Below are 18407 nucleotides of genomic sequence, written 5' to 3' on the forward strand. Positions count from 1 at the left end.
TATTTACTACAAGTCTCCCGGCAAAGGACTGCAGTTCTTGCTGCAGCCTAACGGATAAGAACTCGGCTACACTGCTTGTTCCAAGCCAAGCAGCAAAGAAAGAATCCACCGGCTGGGGGAAAAAGGCATTACTGTTCCGCCGCTAGCTAAGATTGAATGGGCATTTGGCACCGACCCCCAAATTTATCGTTTTCTTGGGTCTAACTTCGTGCAGCCCTGAACCTGGAGTCAGATCAGAAACAACAATTCGTGCACCTCGGAATGGTTGGTATTAATTACTTAGCGCTACACCAGCTCCCCCAAAAACACCTCTCCCAGCACCAGGCACAGAAAGGATGCTTTAAAGCCAAAAACCCACTGCAGGGGCAAGGCGCATCGCAGACACTGACGAGGGGGGCAACCGCGTTTGCTTTGTCCCCCAGTCTCCGGCGGCGCCCGGGGACGCGGCAGCCGTCCGGCTCCGCGACGGCGAGGGCAGGGAAAGGCAAGGAAAGAGCGAGGAAAGCGAAGAGAGGGAAAGGCAAGGCAGGACACAGCACGGCAGGGAAAGGCACGGCCGCCCCGCCCCGTCCCGGCCCGTCCCTCCCCCGGCCGGGCGCAGCGGCACCCTGGGGGCGCGGCACGGGCGGCGGCGGCCCGGCCCGGGCGGGGGGCGGTGGCGGGGCCGGGGGTCTCTTCCTCGCCGGGGATGCGGCTCCCCGGGGGCCGCGCCGCACGCTCCCGCCCTCCGCCCGCCGTCGACCGGGCGCCGTGCGGAGCCTCCGCCTCCCCGCAGCGGTCTCCCCCGCGGAGGGGCCGCCGCCGCCGCCGCCGCCGCCCCGCATGGCCAGAGCGAGCCGGCCGGGGCGCGCCGCAGCAGCCCACGGCCCCGGGGGCGCGGGGCGTCGGGCTGAGGGCGGGCAGGCGAGGCCGGCGGCCCCGGGGCTCCGCCGGGGGATGACTCAGAGCCGCGGCCCCTGCAGCGAAGCCGCCGCGCCGGGCTCCGCGCAGCGCCGCCCCATGCCCGCGCCCCCCGCCCGGGGCCGCCCGCCGCCCGCCGCGCCCGCCGCGCCGCGCACCGGATGATGCCCCCGCGGGGGGCGGCGGGCTCCTGCCGCCGGCGGCGCCTGGCGCCCCTCAACGAGGACAACGGGCGGTTCCTGCTGCTGGCCGCTCTCATCGCGGCGTACCTGAGCGCCGGCGCCACCGTCTTTTCGGCCCTCGAGAGCCCGTCGGAGGCGGCGGCGCAGCTCCGCTGGAACCGGACCCTCCACAACTTCAGCCGCATCTTCAACATCAGCCTGCCGGAGCTGCGCGCCTTCCTGCGGAGCTACGAGGCGGCTATGGCCGCGGGCATCCGCGTCGACGCCCTGCGGCCCCGCTGGGACTTCCCCGGCGCCTTCTACTTCGTGGGCACCGTTGTCTCCACCATAGGTGAGCGCCGCCCCGACGGGGTCCCCCGGGTGGGTGCTGCGGCCGCGGTCCCCGGGGCGGTCGTTATAGCGACCAAAGTTTGGGGAGAGGCGCTACCGCGTTGCTATGGCAACCGCGGGGGGGATGCTTACAGTCCGGTGAGAGCCGGGTCCCTGGCATCCACCTCACCCCGGGGCTGGGGGGTCGCGGTCCCACCTCCCTCCCCAGTGCGTGGAGCCGGGAACCGGCGCTGCGCCGCGATTCGAGTCTCGCTGGGAGCCGCACCGGCCCCCGACCCCGGTAAACTTTTGGTGCGGGTGCTGGGGATCCTGAGCGATAGCCAGGTTTTCGCGGTGCCTGACCACTGAGCTTGGAACTGGTCACTGCTGGCCAAGTTAAGATGTGTGCGTGAATCGAGGCATTCGCTGCGCTGACTCTCTTCCAGCTGCACCATAATACACAGTCTCTGTGCATCTCTGGCTACAGCTGACCGCGGTTACTCGTGTCCGATATGTGATTAGGAAGAGCTGCACTTTATGACCAAATAGGGACTTTTAGGAGGAATTTTGGAATTTTTTTTTACTCCAAAATGACTACTTTTTACTCTACAATATTTAAAAGCATCATTAAGAATTGTCATGTGGGAAATTTACTTGGAGTAAAGCTGCGGCTTTCTGCTGCTGTCAGAGTGTTGCTTGAGAAATCCTGTCCCTGTGGACACCACATCTTACCGATTTTGTTTCTCTGATGGCCAGTTGTCTTAGGGCTTCTGAGTGTAAATGTCAGGTTTTATTAGAGAGGCAGATGTCCCTTTATTAGAGGGGCAGAAATGCGCAGCTTGTTATTGTGCTTAATTCGTTATATTTGGAAACTGGTTTATCAGTAGTGACTGATTAATAGAGTTGTGACAGTGACTACAGCAGTGCTGACAAGTGTTGGTACTTTTTGCATCGAATAATTCAGTTAACTTTTCAAGTACAACCAGTAGTCCAGTCTTTAAAACCCCATTGTAAGTGTTAGGCTGTCTGCATCACAGTAGCACAGCACCATCCCTGGAGACATTCAAGGCCAGGCTGGGGGTGGTTCTGAGCAACCTGATCTAGTTGAAGATGTCCCTGCTCACCGCAGGGGAATTGGACTAGATGTGCTTTGAAGGTCCCTTCCAACACAAACGATTCTATGATTTTTATGAGATCAGTATGACTGACCTGAATGGGTAGACAGAAGAAGTTGGTGTATTAACAGACCCACTCTCCTTGCACCTGCTGTAGCAAACTCAGGCAATCTGTAAAGGCAAATCTGTTCACTTCTTTCCAGCCCTGGCTTCTCGTCCCTGTGGTTATTGAAATGAAAAATGTTTCCTCTTCATTTGCAAGCATTTGTTTGCATCTCCACTTCATTGCCCTGGCTGCAGTCACTTGTACCTGGGTGGAGGGAATGAGGGTTTTGGCAGGGGTCTTGGCAGTCTTGAGAGGTGTAAGTGGCTGAACTAAGCATTGCATTTCTAGTAGTCCTGTACTGCAACGTAGGGCACTGCTCTCTCTTTATAGCCAATAACTTCTATGTCTCTCATGTGCAAGATTGAGGCTGAAGATTGTTTTTCCTAAGCTACAATAAAGGCCAGATTCTGCCAAGTGTCCCTCTGAGTGGTACCTTCCTTTGGCGTATTACCTGCTAGTGCTTACTCCTGGATTACTTTCAGTACTGTGAGTTCAGTAAGCCTGCTGTAGAGTGAGGTTTTGCTGTAGAGTGAGGTTTTGCTCTGAGTGAAGAGACGAAGGAGAAGGTGGCTGCAAGCAAAGCCCAAAGCTATGCCTTTGGGCATAGCGAAGGCCATGTATCTACCTACTTGGAGTCCATTTGGTTCCTCTTCAGCTCACATGCCATATTATCCTGGTTCTGGGCAATTCCACCTGCCTTCGTGTTACACTTAATTGACAAGAACACTGTCATTACTCAACCTTGCCAAGAACTGCCAGACATCTAGAGTCAAAACAACTTGCCTTCCTCAAGAACTTCATCATTTACGTGTGTCAAAGCAACTTTCTTACTCCAGCTAAACATGCTCCTATCCTAGTGATGCATCAGAAGGCTTTCTTACTCACTCCTTAACAAACAGCAAATAGATGCCGTGTCTGTCGAGCCTAAGTCCCCCACAGCTTACTCAGCCTCTTATCAGTAGAGGATTCCAACTTACAGAAAACTCGATGCGTCTTTTCAAGTCCTCACTCCGCTCTCACTGGTTTTAATACAAGTACTGAATCCTTTGTATATAGGCATCAAAATATAGTCACCCAGGGCTGCAAGCTCTCCTGGGCTTCGTGTAAGCTGAACAGAGGGAGGGAGGCTCAAATTCTTCATCCTTCTGTGAACACAAGGGTTAGGCACGATTTGGCTTGGAGAAAACTTCTCCATCCATCCTTCTTGAGCAGAGACTCTGCTGAGCAGACCATCTTCCCTTCGTTAGGTGCTTTGTCTTCTGTACTTCCCTGGTTGCAGTTCTGTATCTTCCCTAATTACACAGGGACACAATCAAACCCTCTGGGTGAGAGACATGTTAGTGAGGTCTTTAAGAAACGGAAGAGAGTATAAGTGAAATGTTAAGTCTGATCTTAACGCATTTCCCTGAATGGCACACAGAGTGAGTAGCTTGCAGTCCGTAAATCACCCTCTTGGTAGCACTCTGGGCATTCTTTTTTTTATTATTATTGCATTGTTTGTGGTTGAATAATGAAATGTTGAGTCTGTTTTTCATTAGACACATCCCAGTTTTCAGAGCTATGTAAGAAAATCCTTCAGTCTAATTTCTGATGGCTTGCTGTCAGTCTACACCACTTACTCAGTCACTATCAAAAGGTATTTTTTGTAGGCAGTTATTACTGTTCTGATTTCTTTTAGGAGTAGCAAGGTGACATTTATTCTTGAGTCACTGGTCTAACTGGCAGTAGACTTTCAGTTGATTTTTTTCTTTCCTTCCCAAAGTTCAAATCACAAAACCCCAGGACTTTGTTAAGGACTGGAAGCAAAGCATAACTCAGACCAGTTTTCTTCCTGGTAAAATGTTGCAGAGTACAGTATAATTGATCATAGTTTTCCCCAGATTCTGGTGGCATAAATTCATTCTGCGTAGCACATAAGGCAGCTCTGGATGCCTGAAGCTCTGGATTTCTAATGCAGTCCATGAGCCTAGACACTACATCCAGATTTCTTTCCCTCTTTTAGGTAAAACATACTGAGACATCAGCTTAGTAAATTTGGATTTTAAGCTTCTTATGTGTAAGTACACACATTTCAAACATCAAGCAATACAATTTTTTATAGAAATCTATATCAGGCATTAAAAATGACGTCAAAAGAAGTACTCCAATATGTAAAAGTGATTTTTCAACCTAATAATTTTAAGAAACACTCTTACTGTGTGTGGATTGTGTTGGGATGGAACATGTCTAGGTTGTGGGTGTTTGATAAGGGCTCTTGGGAAGAAAAGGCACAAAGACCTTCTCTCTGTACAGCTGTGTGAGGGTTACAGGTGCTTAGGTCACAGTGTGTAGGAGTGAGCAGGACTGTTTATACTTGCCTGATCCCTGAAGTATCCCGTTAAATGACTCAGTATTGGGTTGGACTGACAATTCCACCAAAAGGGATGGGACATGCTCTGCTCTTAAAGTAAGGCACAGCCCTACGGTGAGATGAGAGACAGGGCTTAGAAGCCCATGAAGAAAGACCATGTAATGAGAGATGTATTTTGTACCAGCTAACTAGCTCCCAGCAGCTGCTCTGTCCTTGCTTAGCGTGTTGGCTGTGTTAGAACTTCTTCCCCCTGGCTACTCTGTAGACACCCAGTATATCCAGCACATCATCTCTGCTTGTGCTCCACAACCTAGGCACCAGAACCACTCACTTCTAAACTATCCTCTGGCTCTGTGTTGTAGTCTTCTGAGGAAATCTGGATGTCCAGATGTGCTGAAGGTGGTAATTCAATAGAAGTGATGTGCAAAAGGCAGTTGGACAGCCCAGCAAGTGCATGGTAAGATGCTGGGGAGGGAGTGAGCCCTCCTGAGAGCAGGCACTTCAGATGGTAATTTGGCAAGAAATTCCACACATAACCCAGATGGTCTGTAGACTTTAAGGGGAAAATATATTTGTCCCGTCTTCATTGTTGTACTTCAGGATATGAATTTGAGCTGCAACTGGGAAAGGTTCTGGCTCTCTGCGGATGCAATTTCACTGTCTGTATGGCCAACATAAACCAAAGGGCGACAGTCAAACCAGAGCGTACAGCTGATCAGCATCAGTGTTCTGCTTTCTCAGGGCTCTGCGATTCTCCAAGGCTTGTACAGGAAGCTTTTGCAGAGGGTTCAGATTAGGGGGCAGTGACCTGTAGGATTGACTTTCTTGAAGTTAAAAAATAACCAACCAAAAACCAAATGAGAAAGCAGTTGGAAGAGCAAGTGGTATTGCTAAGCTGCAGTGTCAGGTTATTTGTCTTTGCCATCCTATACGTGGTCTGCAGCCAGCATGAGAGTGTGTTTCAGCTTGGTGTGCTGTGACCAGATCTGATTCCTTAGCCACGTGTGATGTTTTGATCAGTGGATTTCCAGAAGTTATTTTCTTAAGTAATCTTGATAAAGAACAGAGAACAAGATGCTCACTCAGCAGGTCAGTGAGCAGCATATTTCTGTGGAGACAAGTGATAGGACAGTGATTTTCCTCAGATGAAGATTTGGCACCATAGCAATGTTTTCTGCTTCCATAGCTGCATGGGACTATTAACTTCTTAGGGTGCCATGGGTAGGGATTTCCTAAGTGTGTGGCATAAATTGGGTGCCCTGAGCAGAAAAGTCATCTAAATCACAGCTTGCCTGCTTGTTGGGAGCAGCAACAGGAAACTTTATTTGGGTTACATCAGTGTAATTATGCAGATGACTTGAGGTGTGTTCACTGAAGGGTTGCGATGAAATAATTTTGGTCCTAAATTTATTGGGTTTTTATTCTGGAAGGCAGGACAGAGGAGCCCCAGTACTTTCAGTAAGGCCCTTCTTAAAAGACAAGAAGTTTTCTGAAAATAACTATTTTAGTCAGTACTACTTAGGGTTTACCTACCCTTGGAGGGTTATGCCAGACCCAGGAAATGAAGCTATTACTGTGCTTCAGTCATTTAAACTGAGTCCTGCAGAGCACATCAGCTCAGATTACTTAATCTGCGAGTTTCAGAGGTTTCTTAAATATTAAACCCTAGCTATGAAAGCAAGAGTTTCGGAACACTAACATCAGTAAGGTAGAGATCTAATTGTTGTTTTATGGCTGAAGATGTTAAGTCAAAGATAACCAGATTAGACTTCTTTTCTGCTGTAGCTGTGGAGTTTGGGGTGCTCAGCTGATGGACGCACTGAAACCTGCGGTCTCCAAACTGAATGTCAAGCAGCTCAGCATCTTAGTGTAGTCACCAAAAAAACCCCATAGCCCGTCTATAACATCAGAGAATAAAGAATATTCCCAGCATCACAGGAGATATGGTCCCACATCTCACAAGTCAGGGGAAGTTTTGTATTACTATGTGCTGGTTCAGGTTCTAAACAAAGACAAACTGTAGTTTGTAATCAAGGCTTCTCCATTTTTGCGTCATTCACTCAGGGAACTGAGGGAGCAATGCCTACTTAGTGGACACTTAGCACAGCACTCAGTCTGCTTTTCAGTGGTAGTCCTGCTGGGCAGCCAGTACTGTGTTTCAGTTCCCTATGCATTTACCAGAGCGTAGAGATGTGATTGCAAAACAAATGGTGGTGGGCCAAAATACCACTTTGACAGCTCTCCATCCAGAGAGGTGACACACATGGCTCCAGCCAGTCCATCTTCATCACTAAGCAACCACCCTGCGAACCAGATACCATGCCTGTAATAGCAGTGAGGGATTGTAATTGCTGAGCTTATCAGCTGCCCTGTTTGCTGTGGGCTCATAAATCCAAATCCTGCCTGAAATCCTACAGGATGTGTTCCCATGGAGCCTGCCTGGCCCCTAGCCTCTGCACTCCCCCTTTTCTCTCTTGGGGATATTCCCTCTTCCGTTCTCTTAAATCTGACCTAATGCTCCCCTGTCACCTACCTTTCCCAGGCACTCTTAATTTCTCCAGCTTCTGCTGGTTGCCTTCCAGTTAGCATGCCCTCCGCTGCTGATGGCTTGCTTGCTCAATTCAATTTTGAATATTTGTTTGATGTCTTTGTTTCAAGTTAACAACTACCAAAAAATTTCAGAAGTAAAGCTTTACGGTTTCTTTGTGTTCCTCATCAGACCTCTCCCTCTTCCCTGGTGTGAGTGCTGCTGTTGACTCTCGTTTCTTTTTGGAGTGCTTCTTCCTTCTAGAACTGTCTTCAGTTTGACACAGATCATACCCACTTCAGCATTTTGTATCACTTTTACTGGTGGGTCATCTTTGCAAGCACGCTGCCTTGCTTTTATGTGAACTTTAATTGCTCTTCATCGTGGAGAGGAGAACAATTCTAGGATAGATTTGCTGGCAATTAACTTCATGTAACAATATGTACCGCTGGTGTTGTGCTGGAAAATACAGCAGCAGATCTTTATTTCAATGAATGCAGTGTTACCCTGTCTTTGCAGATACTGAAGTCAATGAGAATTTTAACTCATGCTGTAGTAGCATCAGGGTTAGAGCAACAGAAAACCAACTCTGAACATTTAATCATGCAATTTTTAGCATGATAACAGCTTGATACTAATGGAAACATAGCCTGTACCTGTCTGAGTGTTGCTTACCTTTATCAAAAGAGACAGTTTTCATAGTGTGTCAGCTGCGAGTGCATATCCGAATGCACTTTGGGAGAAGATGGGTAAGGACAAGGATTAGGGGAACATGACAGTCATCCTGAATGCAGTGCATCTTCAAAGTGATAATAAAACCTTTTGTGAATGGAAATACTGACGTAACAAACAGAATTATAATCTAAGGGGCAATTACATAGCAATCCAGACAAATCAAATGGGTTTAATTTTGTATCTCCTCAATAGCCTGCTTCTGCTGAAGTCAATAGTAGACCAGTCTAAGAGCTTGAGGCAATCCTACCTTATTCATTTTATTGGCACACTAGGCATAACAAATGTAAGCCTGATGTTGCGAGCTCTTGTCATTACTGTAATACATCTCCCTGAGCTCAGTGGATCTGTTGGTGGCAATGGGTGGTACGTACCTAGCTGTAGACATGGGGAGGTTTCAGTGCAGTCTCTCTTGAATCAAATGAGAAGCAGAAAATTAAATCTAATTGCATTAGATGAGGCAAAGCGTTAGCAGCCTTTTCAAGTAATTAAAGCTTTGGAGTGGAATTAGGTAAGAAATTGAACGGTTTGATGTTAATGTATTACATGGGTGAGGCTCTGCTATTGCCCGTGTTTAAAAATCCATAGTAAGTTCTCCGTAGTCGTTGATGACAAAAGCAGCAATACCTTCATAACCACAGCGATTCCTCAACAAATTTTAACCTTTCAGAGCTTGTAGCATTGCAGCTTCTTACCCTTTAGAAATGATGGGCTGAATATTCATTCTTAAGTCTTATGGAGGCAGATTTAATCACAGCAGAAATAGCAGCTGAGGGGAGACTTGTGCACATGAGAACTGGGTGAGAAACTAATTCAGGAAATTTCAATTAAAAAGAAAACCAGATAAATCCTTTTGGTTCTTCATTATTGAATATTCTGTCATCTCTTTGCTCACACTGAGTATTGTGCAAGCAATATATCCCTCTCCTGAGGACAGATAAAAAGTACAGTGTCATTTGTGCTCAGTGTGTATGAAGCCAAATCTACTTTAAGTCCTTCAGCACTGGAAACCACAGTTGTGTAAAGATCTCTAAATCCAAATTATGATTTTACTGAGAGGGGCAGAAGGAAGCTGTTTGATAAAATGATCTGTCCATTTACAAAAACTGCTACTGGCAGAACTGCGAGGACCAGGACAATCGCAGATAAAATGATCTTGATAATGTGGGGAAGTTGCTCAGAGTCATTAAATTTGAAAGTGGTCAAGGGAAATGCGTTTAAGGAAGGATGAGTTAAATGCAGAAATAGAAAGTGAGAAATGAGTGGTTAGTCAGCACTCCTGTCACCCTGTATTGCTATTACAGTTACTTAAAATTAGGTCTTTGTGCGTTTGTGAGTGAATTGGAAGAGCGGCTCAAGCAAAAAGATATTTGAGAATTCGTTTCCTTGCATTCAGCTGGAACCTTCTGAAATAAGAGACTTGTGAAATCATATTTAAACCATTAAGAAGTTGAGGTAGATTTATCAGAGCTCTTTAATTCAATTACAACTGTAGAAGTTTGTATAGAGATTTGGAGGAAAAAAAAAACAAAATAGTGGAAAAGATGTTTGTGTGTTTAAGGTCTTTTTATCCTATAGGTCCATCCTTATAGGCTAACTCTTTGTAAAGCAGAAGAGCTGAGCCAGCTGTCAAGAAATGGACGTTCTCTGAATACACTGATGCTTCTTCTCACAAACAATGGTGGCAGAAGAAACCATTTGGCAGCCTTTCCCATCTGTAAGGCTTAGAAAGCCCAGGAGTGGCATCTTGTTTTATTAGACTTATCTGGGGAAATATGACATACACCCCAGACCACTTGTGAGACTCAGATAACGCTGTTTCTTAGCCTGGAGGAGAAAGGAGAAGTATTGTGAGGTGTACTGGCACTGGAGTGGCAAGTTCAAGTATTCTTTCAAAGTCCATAATGTCTTGAGACTATAACAAAATTATTTGGAAGTCATTATTCTTTTCCCTGCGCAGTTAAAAAAAAAAAAGAACCACACAAAACCCCACAAAAAACCCAAACATTTTGCACAACCTTGGGTCTACTCAGGCACCTGAAATCCAGTGTCAACTTTCAAAAACCAGAAAAAGCAGGTGTGAATGCTAATGTTTGTAACACTCCATTTGAAATGACAGAGCAGAAGTTTTTTCCTGTTAGGGTGTTGCTTAGAAACACAATTATCCACACAAAAAGCGTTCTCAAAATCTAGGAAAATAAGAGTTGAAGCAGCCTTAAAGGGTGAAAAATCAAGATTGTGAGAGAAGTCAACTTCTGAAGCAGTGTTTGTATCATCAGCTGCATGAAGACTGTAGGAAGGTGGCAGAGTATGGCTTCAGACATTGGACTCAACAGAGAGAAGGAAGTGGCCACTGTTGTGGTCCTTGAGCTGTACCTTCATGTACATCCGTGGTTACTGAGATGGACTTTGTATACTTCTTAGCTATCATGCTTTTGTTTTCTGCTGATTTTTGAAAACAGTTACTCTAAATTCAGGGCTGTTTCCCGTGTCTGATAGTGTCTCAGCAACCTCTGTGGTTTAGCTGAGGTTCGGCACTGCAGTAAGACAAGGCAGATGCTTTTGCACACAATCTGGAATGTGAGCAGGGGTTTGATACAGCCCCAACAGCTGCTAATGTAGGATTTTGAAGACCCTTAGCCTCTAGTGCAAGGAAGAGTTTTTCTATAGTAATATAACTTACTCAAACAACAGAGGAGCCTGTGGGCTATATTTTCTCATCATTAACATCACCACCATTTCAGAAAAGATCATAGCAAAATGGCTTTCCCCAGCTGTTAGGATAAGGAGGGAAAGCAAACCAGGGATAAGACCCTGTAACCATCATGTGTGGAAGCAGCTCTGAACGAGCTGAGGTTAGTTCACAGGGATTCAGGGTGCAGAAGAGCATCTTGCTTTCATCCCCTTTTGCTGGAAGTCTTTCTTTGTGAAGTGGTTTAGGACTAATGTAGCCAACACTAACCCATAGTCTTTCTGTTTTAACAAGCCATTAGCGCCCCACACTGTGCCAAGGGGCAGAGTAACTGATGAACAAGAGAGGATTCAGTATCATCTTGCTTAAGATTTGCCCAGGAAAGGTAGCATAAAATGAAGAAAATAGTTTCAGTCTTTATTTTTACAACTGTAAACCAAGAGTTTAACAGACAAGATTATATTATTTGAGAGCTATAAAACCTGAAGCATCGGAAGAAAGTTTATTTATGAATGATATAGAGAGAATATTAATATAGAAGGAAAATTGTCATGCCAGATGACATCTCCGTCCCTTTACAGTCAAGAGTGTGGAAGAGTCATGTCAACTTGTAAGTCCTGACTTTTTTTGTGCAGTTTAAATTCTTCTGAGTTTCATCCTTCTCCAAGCTTCATTCTCCATCATCTCCTGATGATGGGGCCCCTGGAGAAGGCCTCTGTCTGTTGCAGTAGGTTTAACCAGAAAACCCAAACATGAGCTTGCCAAAGATTCCGGGCCTCAAGCCCGTGACTTTCCCCATTTGGCACAAGTCAGTCCCCATTTGCTTGCACAAGGTACATAGAGGAGCAGCCAGCCCCAGCCAGGGAACTGTAAAACTGATTTAGAGACACTTCTGCTTCTTCCTGAGCTTGGTTCTGCGCCAGAGCAGCTTGGCCAGACCAGGTGATCAGCTTTCCTCTGTTTATTGGGCTGTGCCTCTATGATAATGGCATTTAGTAGTGAGCAAGGGTGGCCTTGCTTAGTCTTTGGTATGCACTTTCTTCTCACACTGTACACAGAAAAGGCAACATGCAGTGCAACTGAGAAAAATAAGCTTGCTTACTTGTAGTAAATAAACAGAACAAGAGTGCTGCTGCTGGTGAAGCTGAGGCTCCAGTCTTTCTCTTTTTAAGTGTCGTTTAGCACTCAAGTTCACAAAAGTTAAGGCACTTGAGCTGATACATGCACCTCCTGAGTACTCACTAGAAACTGAAGATCTTTCCTGGAAAGCTCACCTAGAAGGTGTCAGCATAGGAAAACACGCCCGGGAAAGAAAGAGGCAGGGACACACTGCCGTGGTAAAGGCTGGAAGAGTTTCTTATGTTCAGTTTTCGGGGTGACCAAAACTTTCCTCAGTCTCTGGGTAAACAGACGACTTTAATGGAAAACTGTCACTCTTTTATCTCAAAGTAGAGTAAGACAACTGGCCTGACAGTAGAGCTCACAGGTACTAAAGCTGCTATTCCTTTTTGTCTTCTGGCATCAAACCTCTTTTACCCATAAGAAAATAGGTAAAAGAAAAGAAAGCAGGAGCAACAGGAAGCATATCACATGTTTGTGCAGTCTCACTGCCTCTTGATTCCATCACCAGCTTAAGTGAATTAAAAACCCAGATGAGCAGGATAGTAACCACAAAACCTATTATGCAAGGCAGGATGAGGGACTTGTTAATGGCCAGCACTTACCCCTGAGGGGCTTCTGAAAGATAAGTATTACCTGAGAGTTTTTATCATCTCTAATTCTGTTTGTCTGGGGAGAAGTAGTAATTGGGCAGCTGAAATTAATGCTGCCATAGAGCTTGTAGAAACAAGAAGTGGTGAGGTAGATTAGAGCAGAATTATCATGAGGGAGGTTGAAATACTGTGTCTGTTCCACACAGAAACAACCTCAAGGTACCTGTGCAATATGTGTCGGGGCCACCAAGAAATGCAAAGCATCTTTCTTGGGAGCACAGGCAGTTCTGGATGAATTTGTTTCACCCTGACGACATGATGTACTTACCTTAGAGCAGGGCCTGAGCTCAGAGGTGTTGTACAGAACATACCAGGACTAGTGCGTTATGGTCCAGGTGGTTTTGAAGGGACAAACACAGCTAACAAAAGAAGATGCTGCACAAATAGCACGAGTGCGCTTCTGTCTGCTAGCTGTTGACCTGAAGTTGCTGTGCTTGCCTGGTCTTACTTTTTGCCTGGTTTATGTATTCGTTAGCACGCGAGTGGCTGCGATGGGTCCTTTCACCTTGCATAGCTACATACTCAGTAATGCTTCAGAAAATCTTGCTTCAGAAGATTTTGCTTAAACAAACGTCATCAAAAATATAAAACTTCTCCCCCTCTCATGAATGATCCCCAGCAAATACTAAAAAGCTTCAGCACATTTACAACTTGATCCAAACTGTCACTATTTCTCTTTTTTTAATTAATAAATGTGTCTGGCCATATGTGTGACAATAAACCCATTTATTTTGATGGTGATGTTCACATGCTTGCTGTGAAGCACATGTGCAAATGTTTTGCTGACAAAGCATGGGCGAACAGATGCTTTCTCCATAACGAGCTGGCCGTGTATCCTTAGCTGGCAACCACAAGCTCCATGGCTTCTTCTAAGGACCAGCCAGTAGTGGATATTCATCATTAAATGAGAAGGCTTCTACAAGCAACCAGCCCGACCCAGGTAACAGCTTCACGCCACAGAGGAGGAGGAACTGAGGAGAGCTTCCCAGTCACCCATGTTAAGCCTGGGACCCCGAGGCAGGCTTCATGAGGTCTGCTCAAAGGTGGTCTTTTAGTATGACAAAACAGAGAGGCTGTGGGTCCAGAAAACAAAATCTGAGGACTTCTTTAGTAATTTTTTATTTTCTGGTAACGCTGTGCAGGTTTTTCACTGTCCTTTGCAGAAAAGACTGTTTCTGCTGTGAAAGAAGCGATGATGCAGTATAGTCCGAATTGCTGGCACACAGTTGTTCCCAAGCATGCCAGATCTGTTGTGAAAGTAGAAGCACCTCCTTCCTCGTTCACCTCCCTGGCATTGAAAAGAGATTTCCAAGTTTACTTTTCATGAGTGTTTACATTCTTGTATCAACAAATGCAGAGTGCTGTATCAGTGAAGCACACAGGTAGCACAAATAAATTACCCAGAAAAACAGAGTCATTGCAAAAATAAATCAATGTATTTCAAGCAGCAGTCGCAGCTAATTTTCTGTTTCTGTTCAAAGCTGCATCATGACAATAAACAGGATTTAACGATGTCATTATGCTCTATGCCAAAAGTTTTTATTCACAAACTTTCACTGATGTGCTCAGATGTTGATATTTACCTCCCTGAATCTGTTACTTGCTCAGCATTTATATGGAACATTAAGGTGAAGATATTTTGGGATGCGGATGTTTCACAAACCATTAATTTAGATTAAATGTGGTTATTTATTCATGGGGCACCACATTTAGCCATGAATAAATAAAAGCAGCCTGAGCAGCTGAGCATTTTTATGGGGAAGAATAGCAGGACAAGGACAGTAGTTACAGAATTGAGTTTCAGAGATAGGATGTGAAATACATGTTACTGTTTTTCATAAAATAACTGGTATCAGCAAATAACATGGAGCAAACTTACTGTATCTGTTTGCATGCAAGTTTAAGATCGCTTCTGCAGTTATTTAAGCATCTGTAGCTACAAGGCAGTACTACTTATAGAGAAAAGTAGGTGTATGAGTAATGTCAAAATACAATTCTTGTAAAGAGGAGGTGAATTAATATTGCTGCTGGCTCTTTCCTGAGTTTGCATACTCTGATTTGCCTATTTAACTGTGCAGCAGTGTTTTTTGCCTGCTGCAATTACCAGTCTGCCAGACGGCTCTGCAGTGTGGGTATCTCGCTGATGGCTTTTCCTTCCGTGGTGGTATCAGGTGGGCTGGTCGCAGTTGGGATTTGGTTAAGACTTTAAAGTGCTGTTATTTTAAAAACAATATTCAGTATCTGGGAGTTGATTTTTTCCCTGTTTTACAACATGAAAATTCTCATCTTCTCAGGGAATGGTATAATCAGACCTTGGAAACAAAAGCGTTACGCTGGGTTACAGCTTGTAACAGAGCTTAAGCTTTCCATCGGGTCATGCTGACTCATACATGTGGGAGCAGAGAAATGGCCTCTTCACCTCATCCCAAGAGGTTTGGACTCAGGAATGCTTTCACTTGTATTTACAGAGTGGTAATATGCTGCCTTTCATCTCTGCGAGGAGTTTTTGCTTGCTCTTGAGTTTTAGTCATCTTGTTGAGCTTTCTGGTGCCTTCTTAACAAAACTTGGTTTCGTGTTGGCCTAAGCTGATTTAGGAATAGCATGTCTTTTGTCCAGTGGGATGGGACCTTTGTTAAGTTACATATGTCCTGAGCTTACACGTGAAACACTGTATCATTAACATTACACATTTATCTCCACCTTAGGATTTGGAATGACCACACCAGCAACCGTGGCTGGAAAAGTGTTCCTCATCGTTTATGGCCTTTTTGGGTGTGCTGGGACTATCCTTTTCTTCAACCTCTTCTTGGAGCGCATTATCTCTCTCCTGGCGTTTATCATGAAGGCATGCCATGAAAGACAGCTCAGAAGAAGCGGTCTCCTACCTCCCAACTTCCGAAGGGGGCCAGCTATGTCTGGGGTGGGCAGTCTCGTGGGCTGGAAGCCGTCCGTTTACCATGTAATGCTGATCCTGGGAATTTTTGCTATTACCCTTTCCTGCTGCGCCTCCGCAATGTACACGGCAGTGGAAGGATGGAATTACATTGACTCCTTATACTATTGCTTCGTCACCTTCAGCACCATCGGGTTTGGAGATTTGGTAAGCAGCCAAAACGCTGCTTACCAAAATCAGGGATTATACAGATTCGGAAACTTCATATTTATATTAATGGGGGTATGTTGCATATACTCTCTTTTTAATGTCATCTCAATCGTAATCAAGCAAGTTTTGAACTGGGTGTTGAAAAAATTCGAATGCAGATGTTGCCCAAAGTGCCATAAATCAAGTGCCCGCCTTGGACGTCGCAATGCCATCACCCCAGGAGCCCGCCTGCGTCGACACAACATCTCAGTGGACGCTGATGGACAGTACGACAGCGACACCGAGGGGAGGAGGCTCTCTGGAGAGATGATCTCCATGAGGGAGCTCACAGCATCCAGTAAAGTCTCGCTGGCCATTTTGCAAAAGCAGTTGTCCGAGACGGCCAACGGCTACCCGAGGAATGTCTGTATCAACACGAGACAAAACGGTTTCTCTGCAGGGGTGGGTGCTCTGGCCATCATGAACAACCGCTTGGCAGAAACGAGTGATTCTAGGTAGAGTTTTTGAAATTCCTTTTGTTTCTTTAATAAAAATAAAAAGGGGGTTAGGGTGGAATTATCACTGTAAGCTACTGGGAGGTTTTCATTTCAGATACAGCTTTGGTATTCATTGGGTGTTCAGTTGGGGGTTTTGTAAGTCTTCTCTAATATGCAGTAACATCTTTACCATAATGCTACAATTTTCCCCAAAGGGATTTTTGGAAGAGACTTGGATGTCGTTGATGCAGTATCTGATGCAGTTATAGAAGGATGGTGTGCGTGGTTAATACGGTGTCAAAACCAAGATGTTGTTCTTCAGAACATTAGCCTGAGCCCAAGCTCTGTGTTAATGCATAAAGTAGGCAAGTTTGGCTCCAGATTCAAACTTGGGGTTGATAAGGTTTGGCTAAACCAGTATCTCATGGTTTGTTGAAGTGTGGATCCAGCCCTGAATTTTGTACCCGGTGCTCTTCAGCTGTTCTTCATAACAGGCCTGTATATAACATACACGTAGGTGACTGCAGTTATATCAGCTTTAGGGTGATTGTGCTTCACTTGAATAATGTTGCTGACTTCAGTGATAAAGGGTTGAATGGGCTGAATTCCCCTGACTACAAATGATGGGGTTTAGCCATTCTTGTCTGAAACGCTACCTGCTACCTAACTCTTCAGGGGATTATCAGGAAAATGTGCAAAACCATTCCTACCTGCTGAATAATTGAAAATAGGCAATTGTCAACTTTGGTACTGACTTCATTTAATGCAGGAGAAGCCAGTATGCACCTCTGATGTTTGCATCTCCACTGAAATGCTTATTTCATTACTTTTATATGAAAATAAGTAGCCAAAACCAATGTAGACTCTCTGTTGTCCTAAATTTGCATCTTCTAGTTCTGCAGTATGGTTGCAGAGATTCATGCAAATGATTTCCTTACAGTTCTTTGGGGGTCTCAACCCTGTACTTGTTTCCCACAAATCTGTGTAGGTTATACGGAAGGGAATTGCTTTGGAACTCCCCTAGATGGCTTCCCCCAAAAACGTTGCTACTAAGTCAGAAGTGGCTGTTACTACTATCTGAAGTCATATTTAATGTGTCCTAGCCCAAATTGCTGGTGAACCAGAAGCAAACCAGGTCGAAGTGTCTAGTTCAGCAGGACAAATGGGTGCAAGGGAATTGCTGCAAGTCTCTTTCAGAAATAAACGCACAGCTCTGGATCATTTCTCTAAATTCTCTGTCCTTTGCCACTCTTTCAATGCTGTGAAGGTAATAAAAAGGCTTCTGCTGATTCCAGCAGAATAAAATAAGAAATAAAATTTAAGCTTAACATTTGAGAAAGGACAATGGCCTGCTCTTGAAAACCACTTGGAAAATTGCAGGCAAGACCTTGAGTACCAGGTTGAGCACTGAAAAAGCTGATGAAAACAAAATGGGAATATTAAAAAAGTTTGAAAGTATTTCCATAATGTGAGATTTCATACAGATATTTTACTCTGTTGTTTACTTGCTTTGTCTTGCATGGGTTTGGGGAACCCGTCATTTTTGCTTTCCTTTAGATTTGTAGTAATGCAAAAGATTTTGGAATTTAACCTTGGAAAAGTAACTTTTAATTTAAGGTTTTGCACACTTGAGTCTGCCAGCTGAAGTATAGCAGTGATTGTACTTTGACCTAAGGGAGAAGGGATCAGAGCAGCAGATAAACCCTCGCATGTGGATTCGTGTCATACTATAAGCGTAGTCACAGCTTTTACCAAGATGCATTTGGACAGAAACATGCAGTGTTGTTTGTATTCTGTTTCTAGCTGGTACAGACTCATGCATAAGAGGATGTGGTATTCAAGAGGCATTAATCTGGCAGGAGCTTCCTTGGTGACAGAGAGACTCCCTAAGGCCCATGTCTGAGTACCTGTTTGTCTCTGTGCTTCATCTCAGATACTACCTTTGAGTGGTGGTCCTTTGAAGAAGCAGGCAGAGATCAGGGTGTTTGGTGATCCTCATTTGAAGCCCACCGAAGGATAAATTTGAGCAGGATGTATAGGGGCAGGTCATGGTCTGGAAAGGACCCAAAGACTGACTGCAAAGACCCAGTTCAGGAACGCCGTTTCCACAGACGCAGGGGACATCTTTGGAAATAGCAGAGT

At 45.2% G+C, this 18407-nt stretch overlaps 1 protein-coding gene across 2 annotated transcripts; it reads left to right on the forward strand.

The window, feature by feature from the left end:
- Positions 1-1061: 1061 nt before the first annotated feature.
- KCNK12 (potassium two pore domain channel subfamily K member 12) lies at positions 1062-17494 on the forward strand. Of its 2 annotated transcripts, XM_065682653.1 has the most exons (3): positions 1062-1413; positions 15392-16283; positions 16481-17494. In XM_065682653.1, exons 1-3 carry the CDS (start codon positions 1062-1064, stop codon positions 16509-16511), a joined length of 1275 nt encoding a protein of 424 aa, XP_065538725.1. In that variant the 3' UTR covers positions 16512-17494. The 2 variants fall into 2 exon arrangements, with proteins under 2 accessions (XP_065538725.1, XP_065538726.1); XM_065682654.1 differs by having other exon boundaries at positions 15392-17494.
- The last annotated feature ends 913 nt before the right edge of the window (positions 17495-18407 follow it).

The sequence above is a fragment of the Lathamus discolor genome, chromosome 5 (genome assembly GCF_037157495.1).
Source record: "Lathamus discolor isolate bLatDis1 chromosome 5, bLatDis1.hap1, whole genome shotgun sequence".
Classification (NCBI taxonomy): domain Eukaryota; kingdom Metazoa; phylum Chordata; class Aves; order Psittaciformes; family Psittacidae; genus Lathamus; species Lathamus discolor.